This window comes from Necator americanus, chromosome III (assembly GCF_031761385.1).
Source record: "Necator americanus strain Aroian chromosome III, whole genome shotgun sequence".
Classification (NCBI taxonomy): Eukaryota; Metazoa; Nematoda; class Chromadorea; order Rhabditida; family Ancylostomatidae; genus Necator; species Necator americanus.
In genome coordinates this window covers 11,757,838-11,775,745 of record NC_087373.1, presented here as the reverse complement: position 1 = coordinate 11,775,745, position 17,908 = coordinate 11,757,838, and the positions used below count along the sequence as shown (strand labels likewise).

Sequence of the window (17,908 nt, the reverse complement as noted above, 5' to 3'; positions counted from 1 at the left end):
ATAAGTGATCATTCGGCGCTTACTGTTGTGATCTGCTAGGCATATAGCGTATGTATAAGTGTATGTGTGCTAAGAAAGAAATGCACTAGTGGCAGATATGTCACTGTGAACATTGACATTCCATTTTTTTTTCTTGTTGTGGGTATTTTGAACGAGAGTCTCTAGGATTGGGGCATAGGATTTCATGTTTGTGGTTGATGTCTTCGCTTGTTTCTCATACATGTGCAAGTCTAATGACATTGTTTTCACGAAATCTTTTTTCTTTTCCTTTCTTTTCGTTTTGTTTTCTCTCTTTGCAACGATTTCCAAGGTCTGGTTATTAATAAAAATTTTCGAAGGAATCTTGGTAAATTTCTGGAACACGGACTGAAAGAGAATCTGAAGCTGACATAGCATCAATTCATAATCTGGGGGAATTTATCCTCTTCCATAGTCATGTTTGGGAATCTGGAGACTGTTAAGATTGGAACTCCAGCTCATTTCAAAAATGCTGAAATCACAAGCCTTTGACCTACGAAGAAAAGCCATGAAACTCCGGTTTTTCTGTAGGAATTCTCGTCCTGTAATGAGTTCACATCTGCATGGAGTTGTTTTCTGCAGAGAATCGAGGGTCCAAAATCTATGCCTCAGTGCTCTTATGTCTCTCTTTGATGAGTTCCACAAAGACTAATTCGATAGATTTAAAGTGCGAGAAGAAAAAAAAAAAGATTAAAATGCTGAATATGTGTTCTAATCATGTCATTGGTTGGAATTTCACACCACATCATCACTCAACGCCCTACTACACTAAAACCTCGTGGAAAAAGCCTTGAATTGGAGTTCTGAAACTTCAGTTTTGGGGTATTGCTGTTTTCCTTAGGTATTACTATAAAAGGTTATCTATTACGTAGATCACATGGTGACGAAAGAAAAGATTTTTAAATTTTATTTTCTTGGCTGGCTCGAACTGACCTTATGAAGTGAATGGAGTGAAAAGCAGCAGATTTCGTGCTGTATTTTTGAAGATTTTTTCCTGGGGATATATGTATCGATGTCTAGCGTTGAGTGGATATGCATGAGCAGATAAGAGTGCGCCGCAAGCTCACCAGAAAAGCCTTGCAGAAGGATCGTTCAAAATATAGGCAGAAAAAGTTGCCTCATCTAAATTCCAAAAAGACTGAAAGTGGGAAAAACAGCGGTACAACTGTAGTGTGGGGCAAACCTTCTCCTCTTAAAAACTACCTAAAATATTTTTTTGGTCCTCCTATCACGATGTTACTCGCGTTAACTCAGACCGTACCGTTCAGAACTGGTACATAGTCGACGCCATGTGTTTTCAACGAGGTGAGTGGCTACGCGTCTGCTGCTGTCTGCTGCTGTCGTTCTCTGCTGAACTCATGTTTCCCCCTTTCCTTAGACTAATCGAAAGCGCTTGACCCGGTTGAACACATTCCACATCGATCATGTATGGTTCTCGTAGGGGTCTAGAGAAAAAAAAGGATTTGGTTCAATTTAGGCGTCCATGGGTTTTTCAACGAAGACATTTAAGGGGCCTTTTCGCGATGAATGTAAAAGTTTGTAACAAAAATTTCAACGGAAGCTGCCTTTGGGAGCATATGTGCTGAGAAACCGCTGACCGAGAACCTAAAAGTGCGCTCGTTGGCATATTCTGTTACCCGAGCGCCCGTTATGCGGGTTCGATTGGGGCGATGCCTAGAGAAGAGGGAGACTGAGTTAGTTGTGAGCGTTGTTGTGGTCGCGCTCTCCCGGGCAATGGGAACAACCGTATCTAAGTATGATTACTTGAACTGCGAGAAGAAAACGTCTAAAGCGGCACGAAAAATCTATCACAAAATGGATGGCGTTAGGATTTCACCACAATAGATAAGGGTAGAGGTGTAGTTCCCGAGTACAAGAGTGATCATGCGCAAATCCGCCTACTAATCCGACGAATCAGTCATAATCCCATCCTGTCGAGTTTATGTGCTTTTTGAAATTACCAAATCGTCCCTTGCTTTACTGTTCGCGTGACTTATCCCTGCTTATTCTCATTCTAGTCTTTTTTCGTTGCTGGTTTTTCTATTGTTTATTTTTATTCATTCGTTGCCTCTTACTCTGGGCACGCCTTTGAGCGTAATAAATAAATAAATAAATAATCCGGGTAGAGAATGTAAGAAAGAATCTTGGTTGCACCGGTCCTCCTTATGATAGAAACATCAGCATGTCCGCCGTCGCCCAACATTTGCAACTCAAGTTATGTAACTCAACTAACCGACAGAAGCTGACCTACCTGCGCAACTGCAGACGTGTTAAAGGTGGCCACAGTTCTGAAGCCCGTAAAAAATTGCATCGTTGGGAATATCGATGCAACCAACGCTGTTCCACACGACTTTTTCTTGGGGATCAGGAAGAAATCATGTGTGGCATGCTGAATTTGAATTACAAAATTACAGATCACGTATTGCAGATTCGAAACATACTGTTTAGATCTGGAGAGTGAATATAGTGTTCGGGTGACATTTTGAAGTCGTGGCCTTTCCATTGTGACCTTTCCAGGTAGGATGCGTGAGGTAATTTCTATGTATCACTGCGAAAACTCGCAGCTCCGGCCACCAACCGAAAATGTACAACGAAATGAGTTGACCTCACAAAATGAAGAAAATTTCCACGAAGGATACCTTCAAACATTTTGGGGGGTAGCGCTAGCCATTTTCTCCTACGCGTTTTCGCAGACTTCCGCCCACTCAAGCCCACAGGAATGGGCTTAAGCGTGTGTCTCAATTTCTTGGATTGATACATCTGAACTATTCAGCACATTTGCGGGTGCTGGTGGAGTAGTCCAAGCCCTCGAAATTTCCCTCAACGTTTCCTCAACTTCCTTTAAATCGTACAAATAAATTTTAAAAAGAAAACTTAAAAAGAAAAGGAGTAATTTTAAATAAATTTATTGTGGATACTGTTGAGGGAAGAGTCCCATTCAGAATTTCTTTTATCTTTGACTCTATAAGTGCTGCGATACGTCGGAGAACCACATATACGAGTGAATAGAACTATACATGTACGAATTACGAGCTGATTTTGTTTGGACTAGGATTCTGGAGAGAATATGGATCTGATTCGCGTAGGATGACAGTCTAGTAGCGCAGCTCTGCTCGTCGGTGAGACTGGTTAGTTTGTGCTCTTCATTGGATGTGCGGAGTAGTTGGAACGATGTCGATGGCTGCCAAGAAAGAGGAACTCGCTGGGATAAGCACTGTATCTTATAACTGGTGGCAATTTCAGGTACATGATAAGTATGAGATTATCGAAATATCGGACTGAGACTAAATTTTTACCTAACCTTCGCTGGCAAAACAAGAAAACATAAATCACTATTGTTAATAGTGTTCATCCTTGTGTTACAAAAAAACAGTAAGTACAATGTTGGGATGCTCTCACAAGAACTTCTCTTATTGACCGACTGGTGCAATATGTAAAGTAAATATGTAAGTAATTGTGAAGGTTACTTAATCTTTTTTTAATCGAAAATCGTGAATCGAAAATGAGAAATAACACCTAAAATTCTAGATTTGAGAGGCTTCAGGAATAACCGGAGACCTCAGTTTGTCCTACAGGACGTTTCCTACACAGTGTTAAAGGCATCACCCCACAAATTTGAGGTGGTGCGGATTTCAGGTGGAGTATTCTTATACAGGATCGTAGATTATGGAGAGGTGGGTGATTCCGTCCATTTCTTCCTAATAGCCGTAAAAAAAAGGGCCCGGAAGATGCGGCGCCGCACAAGGCTGGCGCGCACCAGTCGAACTCCCTGTAGAAAATAACAAAACAGAACGCCTGAAGCCGTATCTTCCGGGCCGTTTTTCACGGCTATTAGGAAGAAATGGACGGAATCACCCTCCTCTCCATAAAGACCCATTTTGATTGCTACTAGTTACAGCCAGGTGAAAACGAAGTGAAGTTCGCTTCAGTTATGTAAGTGGCTGCGTTCGAAACGCCGCGGTATCGCTCGCTAGCTGCACTCATCGCTGCAGTCCGAGTGAATTTAACGATGGTCCCACCTGGATCGTAAACGTATTACCCCGTCGCTCACGCAAGTGCACTGAGCTTCAGGTCGTCTGGACAGACTACGACGTTTGTGACGCACAAAGCGTGCACGTATCATCTCAAAATCGCAAAATATTGCGTTCATTAGATTGAGAGAAATGAAATCGACCAAAGTGGATTTCATTGCTTGTACGTTTTAAAATGATTTCCTTACCGATTAATTTCACTTCTAATCCACTTTACATAGTTTTTGTCATTTATTTTAATGTATGTAAAGCATTCCTGCAGACAATAGCTTGAATTTGAATTAATTCATTTAAGTTAAATTGATCCGTTTACTGCTCACCTGTGCTCATCATTCGTGTGGTAGGTGGATTATATGAAACAGTGCAATACTTATAATCCGACGTCCCCAACTGCCGCTGGATAAAATTGAAAATTTCTATGAATTCTGCTTTTGTACGTCATCATTTCGTCGCTCGTACAATTTTAAAAATGCCGCTCTGTCAGGTCAACTGAGGCTTGTGAGTGCTCCTGAAGCGTAGCGTTCCTGGATTTGTAGAGTCTAAACGTTATAACTGTCTCAAGTCCCAATAACCAAAATCTAGAAAAACTATACAAATTCAGCTCTGGAAAATTCTACAAAAAAAGAGAACTTCAGAGATTTGAGTAGCATCGTCTTCCTAAGCCTAACCGTTAGAGATAAGGCTCATAGTTAATCCTAAAAAATTGACATTATCTCGACGGGAATAGTATGAAAGGGCTCAATTTCGATTTTTTCCCATCACCTGTAACAATGCAGTCTATTTGAAAATGATGTAAGGGAAAATCTTGAGTTATCGACGATTTTTGCCGGTCACATTTGTTACTTACTGATTCTTCACTCGAACTCTAAAAACAAAAAACAGTGAACAACTAATCTTCACCTTCCGTTCCTGTGAAGAAGGATCTTATTTAGCTCCTGCTACGACGTCATCAAAATATTTTGCATCGGAATGTTGAGTGTATGTGTGTCTCCAAATCCACCAATCACTCATCAGTGTGCAGTGCTTGCGATGATTTCAAGGAGAAGCGGCTAGCGAAGGGATTAGGGTAAAGGACGGCGCTACCGTATCCCATCGCAGCGCTCAGATGACGCCCCTTTTCAGGACACGACGATGAGCATTTACTCACGCCTCAGGGCACGCAAAGCTTATGGCTAACGACGATCTGAACCAGCTGATTGCCAAAGGTGTGCTTTTTAAGTTCAGCTCGTAGTTCTGTGTGTTTTTGAGGTGTTCGCAGACTTCGTACTTGTAACTACTCTTGGAGATTTTGTGGTTTTGCATGAGATCGTTCTTAAAACCTCGTCCTGTGTTTGTTTGCTTTAAAGCAATAAACGGAGCAGCTCAGTGGATTCACTCAAACTATGAGTAATATACCAGTTTATTCCAGAAATCCTCCCTCAGACAGACAATTGGCCAGGGACCGAGAAATTTTTGCTTTCAGTCGTTGACGTGAGTATCTAGAAATCTCATAAACAATTTCATTTTTTAGATAATTTTGTTTTAATTCAGATCCTACTGAAATATATTCGTGAAGAAAATGTACGTGAAAATAAAATCCTTGAATTCCATCATCCGGCCGAGATGCTTCAACTTATCGACCTTACGATTCCGGATGAACCACAAAATTTGCAGACTATTGTGAAGGTATTCGTATGCTTCCCTGAAATTTTCCTAGGTGTCCAGATTGATTCTTCCTTTGTATTGCCTCATCGTACACGAAAATGAGTCCTTCACACGTCCTCGTTGCGTATTTCATTGCTTCTCACAACGTCATGCATGGATGCATCCACAAGCACACTATGCATATTTGTATGGGTTTTTCCAGATTGTTTCAGTGAATTTTCAAGGCTGCACATTTAAATCCATATCGCATCCGATAAGAAACTGGACTAAAACTGCCATGTCCTCATATTCTGAAATCATTCTCCAGAAATCATTCTCGTGTGGTTCACAATCTTCATTTCTCCTCTTCAAATCCTAGAAGTCTTTTCTAAAATGTGTATTTTCGTACGATGATTTTAGTGATACTTGAAAAAAAAAACAAGGGAAACAAGGGGCACATTCTTAGAAGACTTTTGTTACTACTCTGAATCTTCGTGATTTGATATGTCTTTCCTTTTAATTGCTTTAAGACAGTGCTCACAATGAATAGTAGCTGTCCGATTTATACACAGTTTCAGTCCCGTTATCATGCAAAATAAAAACAAAAAAGTACAAGAAAAAAACGATAAAGTAGAAGATAAAATCACTGGCCCTTCACATCATCACAATCATGACCTCTAACCGACTGCGCCACACCCGCCCGTACAAGAAAATACAAAATTAAATTCAAAACTCGCTGCTACTACACTAATTCGCCTTAAAATTCCTCTTCACTGCAGCCTTCCTTGTTCATTTGCGCTTATCGGTTGTGATCCTTCGCCGTAGGGCAGAAATTCCCCGCAAACTGCCCGCTCAAACACTTCAGTGATGGAAAGATTGCAGCCTTCAGTTGTTAGTTTCTTGGTCTCGCGCGAAAAGTGTTAGTATTTTTCCTGTCTCGCTTTACACTCATTAGCTATTTAACCGTAGCAATATTCGTTGAATTTTTATTGGTACTTAGTCAGATGTACGTATAAACGTGGTATTAGTGAAAATATATATTATTTCCGAAACCGATTTGCCTTCTGATGGCGCGTGTACACAAGTGTTTTTCTAGTTAGTAATTTTGTATGGACGAATTTTTAAAAGTTGTGGAGGAAAATACCGATCTCCTGTGAAAAAAAAATCGTAAAACGTGACTGTTACAATAGTACTCGGCCGATCATCATTGATTTTTACCTTTAGACAGTTGACAATCCCGTCCTCCGTCTCCACTTCTACTGGGAGTTGTAGAAAAGCTACATAAAGGATAAAGTCACTGGCGTATCAATCCACTTGGGATGCGCCAACGCGTTTTACTGGAATTCGTAATCGTTGAGGTTTTGGAACGTGTAACTGGGTTATAGAATGACTTGCGGGGGCCAGCCGAAGTGTCAAATCAGTGGTTTCTTCCTCCCAGACAAGTCTGGTACCAATTTATCGACCCCGGAGGGACGAAAGGCTTGGTGAGCACTAGGGCGGATTCGAACCCTCAACCGTGTGGCCACAACGGACCTCTAACCGACTGCTCCACACTCGCCCCATAACACAACTACATAAGTCTTGTATTAATATGGGAATTAGAGGAAAAAAAAAACTACACAAGTAAACGGATTTCACCTGCGAAATCTCCATTTAAATAGCATTCATAGAACTTTGGGTCCCACACAATTGCTGTGCACAATAGACTTGAAGGTGAATGCTGCCTTCAGGAATTCCTCCTTCCTTCGCAAAAATTACAAGAAAACATTCTGTGCTACTCATTCCGTGGATCTGGTATACACATCTAAAGTACAGGATCCTACTGTACGTTCCCATGTATTTCGTAAAAACGACTGCAGAACGTCTGGCTCTGTAAAAAAAAATCTTGTCCGAGTCCGAGACCTTCCCCACGCTTTACACGCTTATCGTCTGGTTCAACGCCCCTTAGATCACCCTGCGTACAATTTCATTCAATTCATTTTATTGAAGTCGACGATAATGAAAAAAGCTGTCCTCCTTTCCTCCTCAAAGTGCCGTTCAGTTTTTGTAAAAAAAGGAAATTGACAAAGTACAAGTACATGTTTTCTCACTCATTATATTATATCAAAAAGGTATTTTGCCAAAAGGTCTTCTTTTTGAATATTTTCGCTTGGATTTCTGCTTGCATTGAAGGCCAGTAGAATAATTAAAACAAACCAGGTACAAAATGCACTTAACGTGATTTTTTTAAGGCGGTTTTCCGCTTGTTTTAAGAACAAGGAGTGTAACTTGTTGTCGTTGTGTTTTTTTTTCATATACATGAGGTTTTCTGTGTTAATGAGCGAATTCATTCTTCCTTCCCCTCGTTGAATAATTATATTTGTATTATAAACGATTATGTTAAGTACTACTACATCATTGTATGTCGAATCTTATCACTCACTCTGGTTCCTAATTGAGAGAGGTTCCTCAAATTCGCCCGACGTTATTCGTAGCACTTTTGATCCTTTTGATGAATTTCATTTTTTCATTTGTGTAAAGCGCACATAATTAGTTTTTGGAGCTTAGCTGCATACGTAAGGGTTACAAAGACAAAGAAGTAGAGGAGTAGCAGGCAGAGCTGAAACTTTGCAGTTTCCCGAATTGCTACTCAAAACTTCGACAAATAGTGGATGATTGTATACCTGTTTCAGGCTTGTGAAGAGGTGTTGCGACTTGGTGTGCGCACAGGACATCCGAGATTTTTCAATCAGGTAAAGAAACAAATCTTTTATTGAATGAAATGCCCGTATAGACCAGACAGGAATACTTCTTGATGATTGTCGCAAATATTTCTTTCCAATATACTCGTCTTTCAGATCTCATGCGGCTTGGATTTGGTCTCGATGGCAGGAGAATGGCTGACGGCGACAGCAAATACAAACATGTCAGTACTGGGATGTTCGGAGAGAATATTAGACGATTTATAGTTTCTGTCGAATGTATTCGAACCGTTGAGTTTGGTTCTAGTCGAAAAACATGCCCCTTTTTTAATTGACGTGATCTACCTCAATGGACCCTGCACAGTACTTAACTCATTCATTCACATTCTCCTGCTAGTACAAGATCCATTGCAGCTGCAAGTATTCACAGGATCAAGTATTTCCAGCAATTTTGGAGAGCTTTTTATAAAAAGTGAGTATGCAGGGAAAGAGTGACGAATTGCGGGTGGCATAGTCAAATTGGCGTTTTCAGTTTGCTTACTGTATTCTCACCTTAAACGAGTGAAAATAAGGAGCGCAGGCGCTGACAGATTTCTATGCCATTTCTGTTCGTATCTATTTAAAGTAATAGAGCTTAAATAACGTGAATACAGGTTAAAGGCATCACCCCACGAATCTGAGGTGGTGCGGATTTCAGGTGGAGTATTCGTATACGGGATCGTAGACTAAGGAGAGGGAGGTGATTCCGTCTATTTCTTCCTAATTACCGTAAAAAACGGTCCAGAAGATACAGCTTCGAGCGTTCCTGCGCGCTATTTTCTGCAAGGAGTTTGACTGGAGCGCGTCAACCGTCTGCACACGCCGCATCTTCCGGGCCGTTTCTTACGCCCATTAGCAACCAGATTCGTGGGGTGATGCCTTTAAGCAATGATTTGCGAGGGCCAACCTTTGTATCAAAAACAGCGTATCACGAAATTGACGTCGTATGGAAACCTCAAGGATCCCACAGAGGCAGGGTTGTAAATTACGAAACCAAGCTGACACCGTTCAACCGCCCCTAATCGTCGTGAAAAACGTAAGGAGCACCGTACGTAAGGAGTATAGAAGTCTACGTCCTTTCTTGGGAGGTAAGTTGGAACGCATCCCGACGAGCCGCATGGAGTGGAGCGAGCGGTCGAAGAATAATGAGGTCTTCTCACCAGCCTATTCAGATAAAACTAATGAATATGCTGCGGAGGAGACTGTGCTAACGTACATAGTAGGAACAAACACCGTTTCCACGTCGTTTTTTTTTGAGGATTACGGGAAGTTGAGTGGAGACACGGTGGCTTCCATAATCCATAATTGGAGCTAGACCACCGGGTTACGCTAGGTTCCCTGAGGTTACCGTTCAACGTCAATTTCGTGATACGCTGCCTCTGAGTTAGTAAAATTGTCCTCACAAACAAGTCTATCCTCAATGTATCGGTCCAAAACAGAAAAAGGCTTTGTTAGTCCCGAGCCGTTTTGTAACTATTGACCGTTCAGACCCAGTGATGACCCCTTTCCAACACGCTACCCTCGCCTCGCTCTGATGCTTATCCTGTCACGTGTGTTTGTGTGGGTAACGAAATTCCAGAACGCGGTGAGACGTGTCCAATGGCGTAAGATAGGTGTGCTGGCGCCGCAAAGCGGGAAATTAGGGAGGGACGGGTCCTACACCGTCGAATTGGTGCGCGGGCGCCAATAACCGCTATTATGGGATGAAACGGATACTGTGGCGTCGAACTAGTGCACCGACGCCAATAACCGTCATTATGGGGTGCGGAGATTCCATTGCGTCGAAATGGGCGCCAATGCCAATAAGCGTTGTAATAGTGTGCAGTGGGTCTCACGGCGTCAAGTTGGTGCACCGACGTCAATAATCATTGTTATGGGGTGCAACGGGACCAACGGCGTCGAAATGGTGCGACATAGAGCAATAGTTTCACGCAGTAGTTTTGTGTGTATGTAGCAAAAAATAAATGGGACGTTGCAAGCGTTTCATAGACGTGGCCACTGCGCGCATTGCTTTTCACCTCTATGGCTCTTCCGTGTGCCTCAGAAGGGTGGAAACACGATTGCAATCGGCTGCTTAAATAGTAGCGAACAGTTTGCATGATCTGACGTGGAACGTTATCTTTATCAGTGCGGTGATTTTGTTCGCGTTATTTTATGTTAAAACATCATTCTGTGATAGTTGTTGGGGGAAAACTGGAGGAAAACGCATACTTAGTAATGCTTTTAAATTGTGTCTATGTTATATTGATGTCGAAAGAGTGTTTGAAGTTGAAGTATGAATGTTCTTCAAATTTAGAAATGACGGGAATAGAAAGAAAACTATGAAATATTTTGCCTAAATTTACAAAAAAAAAAAGAAAGGAGAACCAATCATTTATGGCTGATAAAAAAGTCGAAATGACCAACATAGGAAAAAAAAGACAATTATTCTGTGAAATATTGTTTCATGTGTACTGTTCAGGTTCACCTACGAAATCGCTCCAGTGTATATTCTAATGGAGAAGGAGGTAATGAAACGAATGTGGGAAGCTATCGGTTGGGAACCGGATACAGCCGATGGGATTTTTGCCCCTGGTAAGAAAAATCGTACTCTATTTTTAGGGAAATTGAACTGAAAGAAATTGACCATGATCATGTTCCCAGGCGTTTTGTGGAACTTCTCTAAAACAGGTTATTTTTAGGCGGAGCCATAGCCAACCTTTACGCATTCATGGTTGCCAGACACAACCTTTACCCTCGGAGCAAATATGTTGGGCTGAAGGATGTGCCCACACTTTGCGCCTTTTCTAGTGAAGATGTTAGGGATCTAGAACTTAAACAAACTTAGAACAATGTTATATGTTTAAATTATATATTGTTAAGTGATGACATTTAGAGCCACTACTCGATCAAAAACGCTGCTGCTGTTTGTGGTATTGGAACCGATTTATGCTTCAGTATTCCCACAGACAGCGCTGGAAAAATGATCCCGGAAGCTTTGGAGACGAAAATTAGAGAGGCCAAAAAAGAGGGTATGCTATTGAATATTGTAAAAATGATTGCCAAAAGTAAAGGTAGAGAAAGAATGGAAGATGAACAATCTACTTCACTATGTAATATCTCCTTCATGGAGATACCATGATCCGAACATGGAGTAAATGTGTTGGTTAAGTAGTAGTAAAGTGGTAAAGCGAAGTAAAGTAGCGGTAAGTGAAGTGATAGTAAAAAAAAGTCACTGGCGTATCAATCCGCTTGGGATGCACCAAAGAAAATGTAAAACCAATGCGTCTTACTGGAATTCGTAATCGATGAGGTTTTGGAACGCGTGTTGGCCTATACAATGACTTCCGGTGGCTAGCCGATGTGTCAAGTCATTGTTTTTATCCTCCTAGACAAGTCTGGTACTAATTTATCGACCCCGGAGGGTGAAAGGCTTGGTGAGCACTAGGGTGGTTTCGAACCCTCGACCGTCTGGCTACAACGGACTGTCCTCTCTCCGACTGCGCCCCCAAGTAAATTTAATAAAAAAATTTTTTAAAAAAAAAAAAAAATAAAAAAAAAAAAAAAAAAAAAATAAATTTATAGAAGAATAGAAGACAGGATATAGATAGGAGTACATCGGAATAGAATTGAATACATGGAGAGTATACTGGAATTGAATGGGTTTCGCCTCCAACCTTAGACTGAATGAATAGAGAAGAATATAGGGAATAAGTGGAGGAATAGTAATGGTAACTCACTCCCGAGGCTTTTCGGTAAGGAGGAGTGAATAGAATGGCAAATCAATTTAGAGCTGGTTATATATAGCACGATAAGGCGCCAGAAGGAGATCAATACATGAGCGTGTGTTAGAAACAGATCAAGAAAATTACAACAACAGCTTAGATACTATCATCTTGGTAAATTTCTTAAAATTATGTATATTATATAGTTCAGGATATTTATAAATAATATATTTATTACTAATTGAGCATTTGAATATAACCTGAGTAATGATATTGTTGTCGTAGTTTAATGTACTTAGAAGTTTGAGCATAATATGCATTCTGTCTATAAAATCGGAATAAAAACTACAGTTCTTAGATATTCGGAGGGTTTTTGTATATATTAGGCTGAGCAGAAAGTCTTGTTACCCATTTTTCGAAATTTCCAGAACTTACAATTTTTGGGTGGAACTTATGTTGCGCGATGTTGTAGTTGTAGAGCAGTCTCGAAGCTTCTCCACAATAGGTTTATATAGGCCTTTCTTAATTTTAATCAAAAAGTAAACAAATTACAATTTAAATTACACAAGAGCAACATCGAGCTAGCGTCTTCTATGAATGGCATGGCGGCATTGGAGCAACGGCAGCAGTACTGCAGAACATTATTGAGAATTTTTTTCTTCATTATTATATATAACAAGTAAACCATCCATATATCTAATTGTCAAAGTTCAAACAATTACTGAATTAGGTTTCCCCTTCGAGGCATCTTTTACATTTTCGCTCCGTGGAAGTGAGATATTTTAATTCAATGCTAGAGAATAACTTTTTTTTGTCTAGGACTTACCCCAATGTTCGTGTGTTGCACAGCTGGAACTACAGTCTATGGAGCGTTTGATCCAATCGAGAAGGTAGCGGACATCTGCGAACGACATAAAATTTGGTTGCATGTTGACGTGAGTTCTTCCGTAGGTCCAGGGGACGTCGTCGTCACCACGTCATCGCCTTTTTTTCAGGCAGCTTGGGGTGGCGGATTAATGCTGTCACCGGAATATCGCTACAAATTGGCTGGTGTCGAACGAGCTAACAGTGTCACATGGAATCCTCATAAATTGATGGGTGCTTTGCTGCAATGTTCAGCTTGTTTGTTTAGACAAGATGTAAGATTGAATTTTTTGAATTTTATTATAAATTATTAAATTGAATTCAATTATTTTTTTTGTGAAAATTGAACTTTCAATCGCTATCAATATTTTTCAAAAAATTTTTCAAGAGCTACGAAAATTTGTGATTTCCAGGGTCTTCTCTTTCAATGTAATCAAATGTCAGCCGACTACCTATTCATGCAAGATAAACCCTACGATGTCAGCTACGACACCGGTGACAAAGCGATTCAGTGCGGACGGCATAACGATGTGTTCAAATTGTGGTTAATGTGGAAGAGTAAGGTCCGTCAGGCTTTTTTTTACTGTTTCCTAAGATCACCAACGAGTAGATGCTAAACAAACTAAACCATGAAAAGTGTTAAACTTGGACATCTTTTTTTAATTGACCCAGATATGTTTTTTTCAAGGGAATGGAAGGGTACAGACAGCAGATCAACAATCTAATGGGTTTAGCCGCCTATTTTACGCAGAGAATCAAGGAAACCGAAGGTTACGAGCTAATTAATGAGTCGGTATGTGGTTATCCTTAAAAAAACAACAAAAAAACTTTCGGATTGTGACGAGCTCATCTCATATGCTTCCAGCCTGAATTCCTCAACATCTGCTTCTGGTATGTTCCAAGCAAGATAAGAAATATGGATCCAGCCGAGAAAAAGGCTAGGTTAGAGAAGGTGAGATTGTTTCGGTCAATCAACTGACAAAAGATTGGTGAAGATGGGAAGGAACATTTGTCAAGGATAGTTGTCTAACATAAAAAGACTTCGTATACAAATAGTTTTGTAAAAGTGACCGATCTGAATGCAAAATAAGTAAATGTGTGGTGAAATTTTGCACTTAGAGAGGCATCCGCCTATTTGTTATGAAGCCCGTCTACTTCTACCTTACTAAGGTCGCAGACATAAAATAAACAAAAGTGTGTTTTCTTTGATGGAATGAATGGTTTAACGTTACGAACTTCAGAAATACTGTGCAAGCGTTTTCACATATGTAACAAAGGACGTGAAGAAAATAGAGGAGTGCAGACATCGGAATCTGAAGAGTTTCTGAGTCACAAATGTTTTGTCTGTGTGTAGACATCCGTATTACCCACTCCCATCCGTCTGGAATTAGTAGGAGAGCAGCGAATACCGAGGGGTGAAGCGGTGAACAAGCACAAAATCTAGACATAGCGAAGATCCCAGAAGAAGATCTGATAGCCGCCTTTTTATTACTATCAACAAGCTTTCGATAGCTTTTGATATATAATCGACTGTTCGAAATGGTGACAACATTACTTTCTTTTTTTTTCATTTATTCGCTTGAGCTGTAGCCAAGATTGATATTAATCCATCTTTATCCTTCTTTATTAACAGTTGACGTTTCGGCATTGTCGCTTTCGTCACAGCCTGGCAAATTAAAGAAATCAGCGAGTTATCCTCTCATGTGCCTCATGACCATACAGAGAAGATTTAAAGGGTACGTAAACTTAAAGGACAACACGTCGGCTAGTGCGTGCCTCATTTGCTAAGTCTGGTAACGTAACGTAAGTATCATTCTCGTTTTTCTCAGCTACACGTCAGATTTGCTTCTTCCCCTCGAGGCAATCACGTCACTAGAGGAGTCCTAAAAAGATTTTCTACCATGGGGACGGCGGTCTCTATGCTGGGTCTGACTCATACCTCATTAAATCTATCCTGTCACCACTTTGATACAATGTTGTCGTTGAAACGCTTCACGTACCCGGTTCAGCTTCTTTTTCTTTTTTTTTTGCAAAACTGCCAGTAACTCTGATTTTTGGAGGTTTACGGTGACCTCGGATACTCTCTTTCACTTGCGTGAAACCTGATACTCCTAACATCATCCCTTCGTTGAAACATTCAGTAGCACTGAAAACGTTTTCTTTCTGCATGTGAAAAGTTCAGATTTTTTAAAGTATGAGATAAGCAGAAGAAATCGTTACCGAAATCAAAGTAAAAAGCAATTTCCAAGTAAAAAATGATTTCTTTGACTTTCTTCGGCTCATCCTCAATGACTTTTGATCGCTCATCTCCTCCTGCCTGGGTTGGAGAGTGATTCGTCATTTCTATCCCCCTCTCTAGATTCACACTGGTTAAACATTGGGAGAGTTTATTTCCGTTGTACGTGAATAGAACATAGCGGAACCTATCGCCCAGTGACCTTCATGAAAAATGGAACGAAGCCCACAAAGATTTCCTGGATTCAGCTTGGATCATTCTTTCCAATAGGTCTTTCTGATATTTGGCCTCATAGAAACGCGATGAAATCAGCGAAATGAAGGTGGTGCAACTGCTTTCCACCAACACATCCTCATCATGTTTCATTCTAACCCTCGCATTATGTTCTCTAGCGTTGGGCTGAAATGTCTAGAGAAGATAACAATATCGTTCCGTCCCGCCCCTTTTTATACCGTGGAACGGCAAAATACTGAAACTGAAACTATCACATAGCTCACGAAAACTCATCTTTGCATGCTGAGCAGAAATTCACATGACGTCCAAAGTTCTCATGATCGTTTCCGTTTCAACTGAGTCAAAAAAAAACTTTGTGAACGAAACCGAAACGTAGCAACATGTTTTTCTTTCGAGATACTTGATCGCGTTTTGAAACGGAGTGTTTATAACAAGCTGAACGAAATCCTTTTCGAAGCCCTTGTTAATTGTTCTTCATTTTATTTTCGTTTCGTTCCCTCAGGGTCCATAGTGTAGGCGAGAAAGAGAAATCATCGACTCCCGTCTTGCAGAAACCGGAGTTTTGAACACATGTATAATCTGATGAGTGGATGTAATCTGAGCTGACCGATCAATCAGATCAGACTGGTTCTTTCCGCAGTTAAATTGCGTAAGGTACTGTCGGGTCAAAACGATCTGCAGCTCGGTGTAATCTGATGAGTGAATTGGTTAAGCGGCTGCGCTCGAAACGGCGATGACTGGTGCTTGCAAGCGTCTCTCCCTCCGCCTTCCTCCAAGATCGCAACCCATACGTTCCACCACGCCACTTCGAGCACAGTCACTTACACTTAACTGCATCGAGCATCAGGTCGCCTTGACCCTACTATATATGGTTGAAATTTGGCAAAAGGATTTCGACTCAGATTCTAGGAAGCTGATTCAAGGAATGTGAACTTAAATCCAAGGAATCCAAGGAAATCGACTTCGTAGCTACTGCCAACGAGATTGAAGTTATTCAGATTGCGCCGAAAATCAAAGCAAAAATGATGGAGCGAGGCACCACGATGGTAGGATACCAGCCTGGTCATCAAAAGCCAAACTTCTTCCGCTTGATCATTTCCAACCAAGCGATCACGCGCGACGATCTTGACTTCCTCATCAAAGAAATTATTGATATCGGAGAGTCTCTATAATTCTGCATAAATAATTGTGTAAAAGTTGCTGTTTGTCCGTAGTCTTATTCTGCAGATTTGCTCTATCAAATGTAGAATTTTCCACCATATCTTTGGTGATCTCAGATTTTAAGTACTAGATTCAGTGCAATTCATTATTTGTTGTATACGGTGGATTGACTTAAACGTTCAATTTCTTGTGTGTTATTTTTCTTTAGTTTTCCTGAGCGCATATTCAAATAAGAAATTGACATTTGACACTTTTGCGCAGAAAATAGGTGTGTAGGTTTGTTAATGGGGGCCAGGTCTTGGGTGCGGTAAAATTTCACATCCGGGCTCCAGAATTTTCTGAGAATTCTTCTTCGCGATCTGAGAGCGCGCGTTATCGTGCAGCAGGCGAACGTTGTCAAGCCTCGGGTGCTCCTTGCGGATCTTGTCGGCCAGTCTTTGCAGTTGAGCGCAGTAGACCTCAGCAGTAACTGTCGTGTTGTCCTGCAGCAGTTCGAAACGGTAGATTCCATGAACTCCCCACCAGACGCTCAGCATGACCTTCTTAAGAATTTCAAGTTTACCACGAACGTTTGTGGGTGTGGTTGATGTAGAGGACCCATTGTTCATCTCCAGTGACAATGGTATCTAGCTAAAGCGAATCTGCTGCTTTTGGAGAGCAGCTGAGTGCAGATGTCCAGGCGTTTTTGGCCGTTGCCGTCGCTCAATGCATATGGGAGCCACTGACCGAGCTTTTTCACCATTCCTATAGAGCGTAGTCCATTGTTCACGGTGGACAACGAACGGCCGAGAGTGTCAACAAAATACCGCACATCTTCATATGGATGCTGCTCCGCCAGATTCTTCAGTTCGTCGAACGGTATTGCAGTCGGTCGACCAGTGCAAGGCTCATCTTCGAGTTTCTTGTTTCCGGCTTTGAAGCGCTGGAACCAGGCGCACACAGACTGCTCAGTGTGTCAAAAACTTGACTTACGTTTCGATAGGCTTCAGCAGCGGGGTGGCCAGATTCGAACTCGTAAAGAAGTACGTGTCGAATATAGGTGGAATGTTGGGCCATTACAGGATGAAATAGGCAAGGACGAGGGAGCCACATATGTTATGTGTATACAAGCGGTAGCGTCCTTATATAATATATTTGAAACGGGAACTCCCAGAACATCTCAAAAAATCTGCGCTACTGCGAAATTTTTGCCAGATACTTTCCGAACACCCTAATATTTAACAACTTCGTGTAGAGCTTACCAACAATCAATATGACATTTCAAAGATGTTATTGTGGCAACACCTTTTGCCTCTTTTTACATACTTAGATAAAGAA

General features: G+C 41.1%; 4 protein-coding genes across 4 annotated transcripts; 1 reads left to right on the top strand and 3 right to left on the bottom strand.

The window, feature by feature from the left end:
• Positions 1–69: 69 nt before the first annotated feature.
• Positions 70–396, bottom strand: RB195_009309 (uncharacterized protein; the record flags this gene model as incomplete). The annotated part of the gene is made up of 1 exon (XM_064189809.1): positions 70–396. The coding sequence occupies one exon, from the start codon at positions 394–396 to the stop codon at positions 70–72; it is 327 nt and encodes a 108-aa protein (XP_064047392.1).
• A 4,821-nt stretch (positions 397–5,217) lies between these two features.
• RB195_009308 (uncharacterized protein) lies at positions 5,218–16,602 on the top strand (the record flags this gene model as incomplete). Its single annotated transcript, XM_064189808.1, has 14 exons — positions 5,218–5,254; positions 5,458–5,519; positions 5,580–5,714; positions 8,345–8,404; positions 8,510–8,577; positions 10,854–10,966; positions 11,074–11,189; positions 11,268–11,403; positions 12,916–13,031; positions 13,092–13,235; positions 13,374–13,523; positions 13,649–13,753; positions 13,826–13,912; positions 16,429–16,602. The coding sequence occupies 14 exons, from the start codon at positions 5,218–5,220 to the stop codon at positions 16,600–16,602; spliced, it is 1,503 nt and encodes a 500-aa protein (XP_064047391.1).
• A 270-nt stretch (positions 16,603–16,872) lies between these two features.
• RB195_009307 (uncharacterized protein) lies at positions 16,873–17,199 on the bottom strand (the record flags this gene model as incomplete). Its single annotated transcript, XM_064189807.1, has 1 exon — positions 16,873–17,199. The coding sequence occupies one exon, from the start codon at positions 17,197–17,199 to the stop codon at positions 16,873–16,875; it is 327 nt and encodes a 108-aa protein (XP_064047390.1).
• An 18-nt stretch (positions 17,200–17,217) lies between these two features.
• Positions 17,218–17,647, bottom strand: RB195_009306 (uncharacterized protein; the record flags this gene model as incomplete). The annotated part of the gene is made up of 3 exons (XM_064189806.1): positions 17,218–17,335; positions 17,398–17,513; positions 17,564–17,647. 3 exons carry the CDS (start codon positions 17,645–17,647, stop codon positions 17,218–17,220), a joined length of 318 nt encoding a protein of 105 aa, XP_064047389.1.
• Between the last annotated feature and the right edge of the window lie 261 nt (positions 17,648–17,908).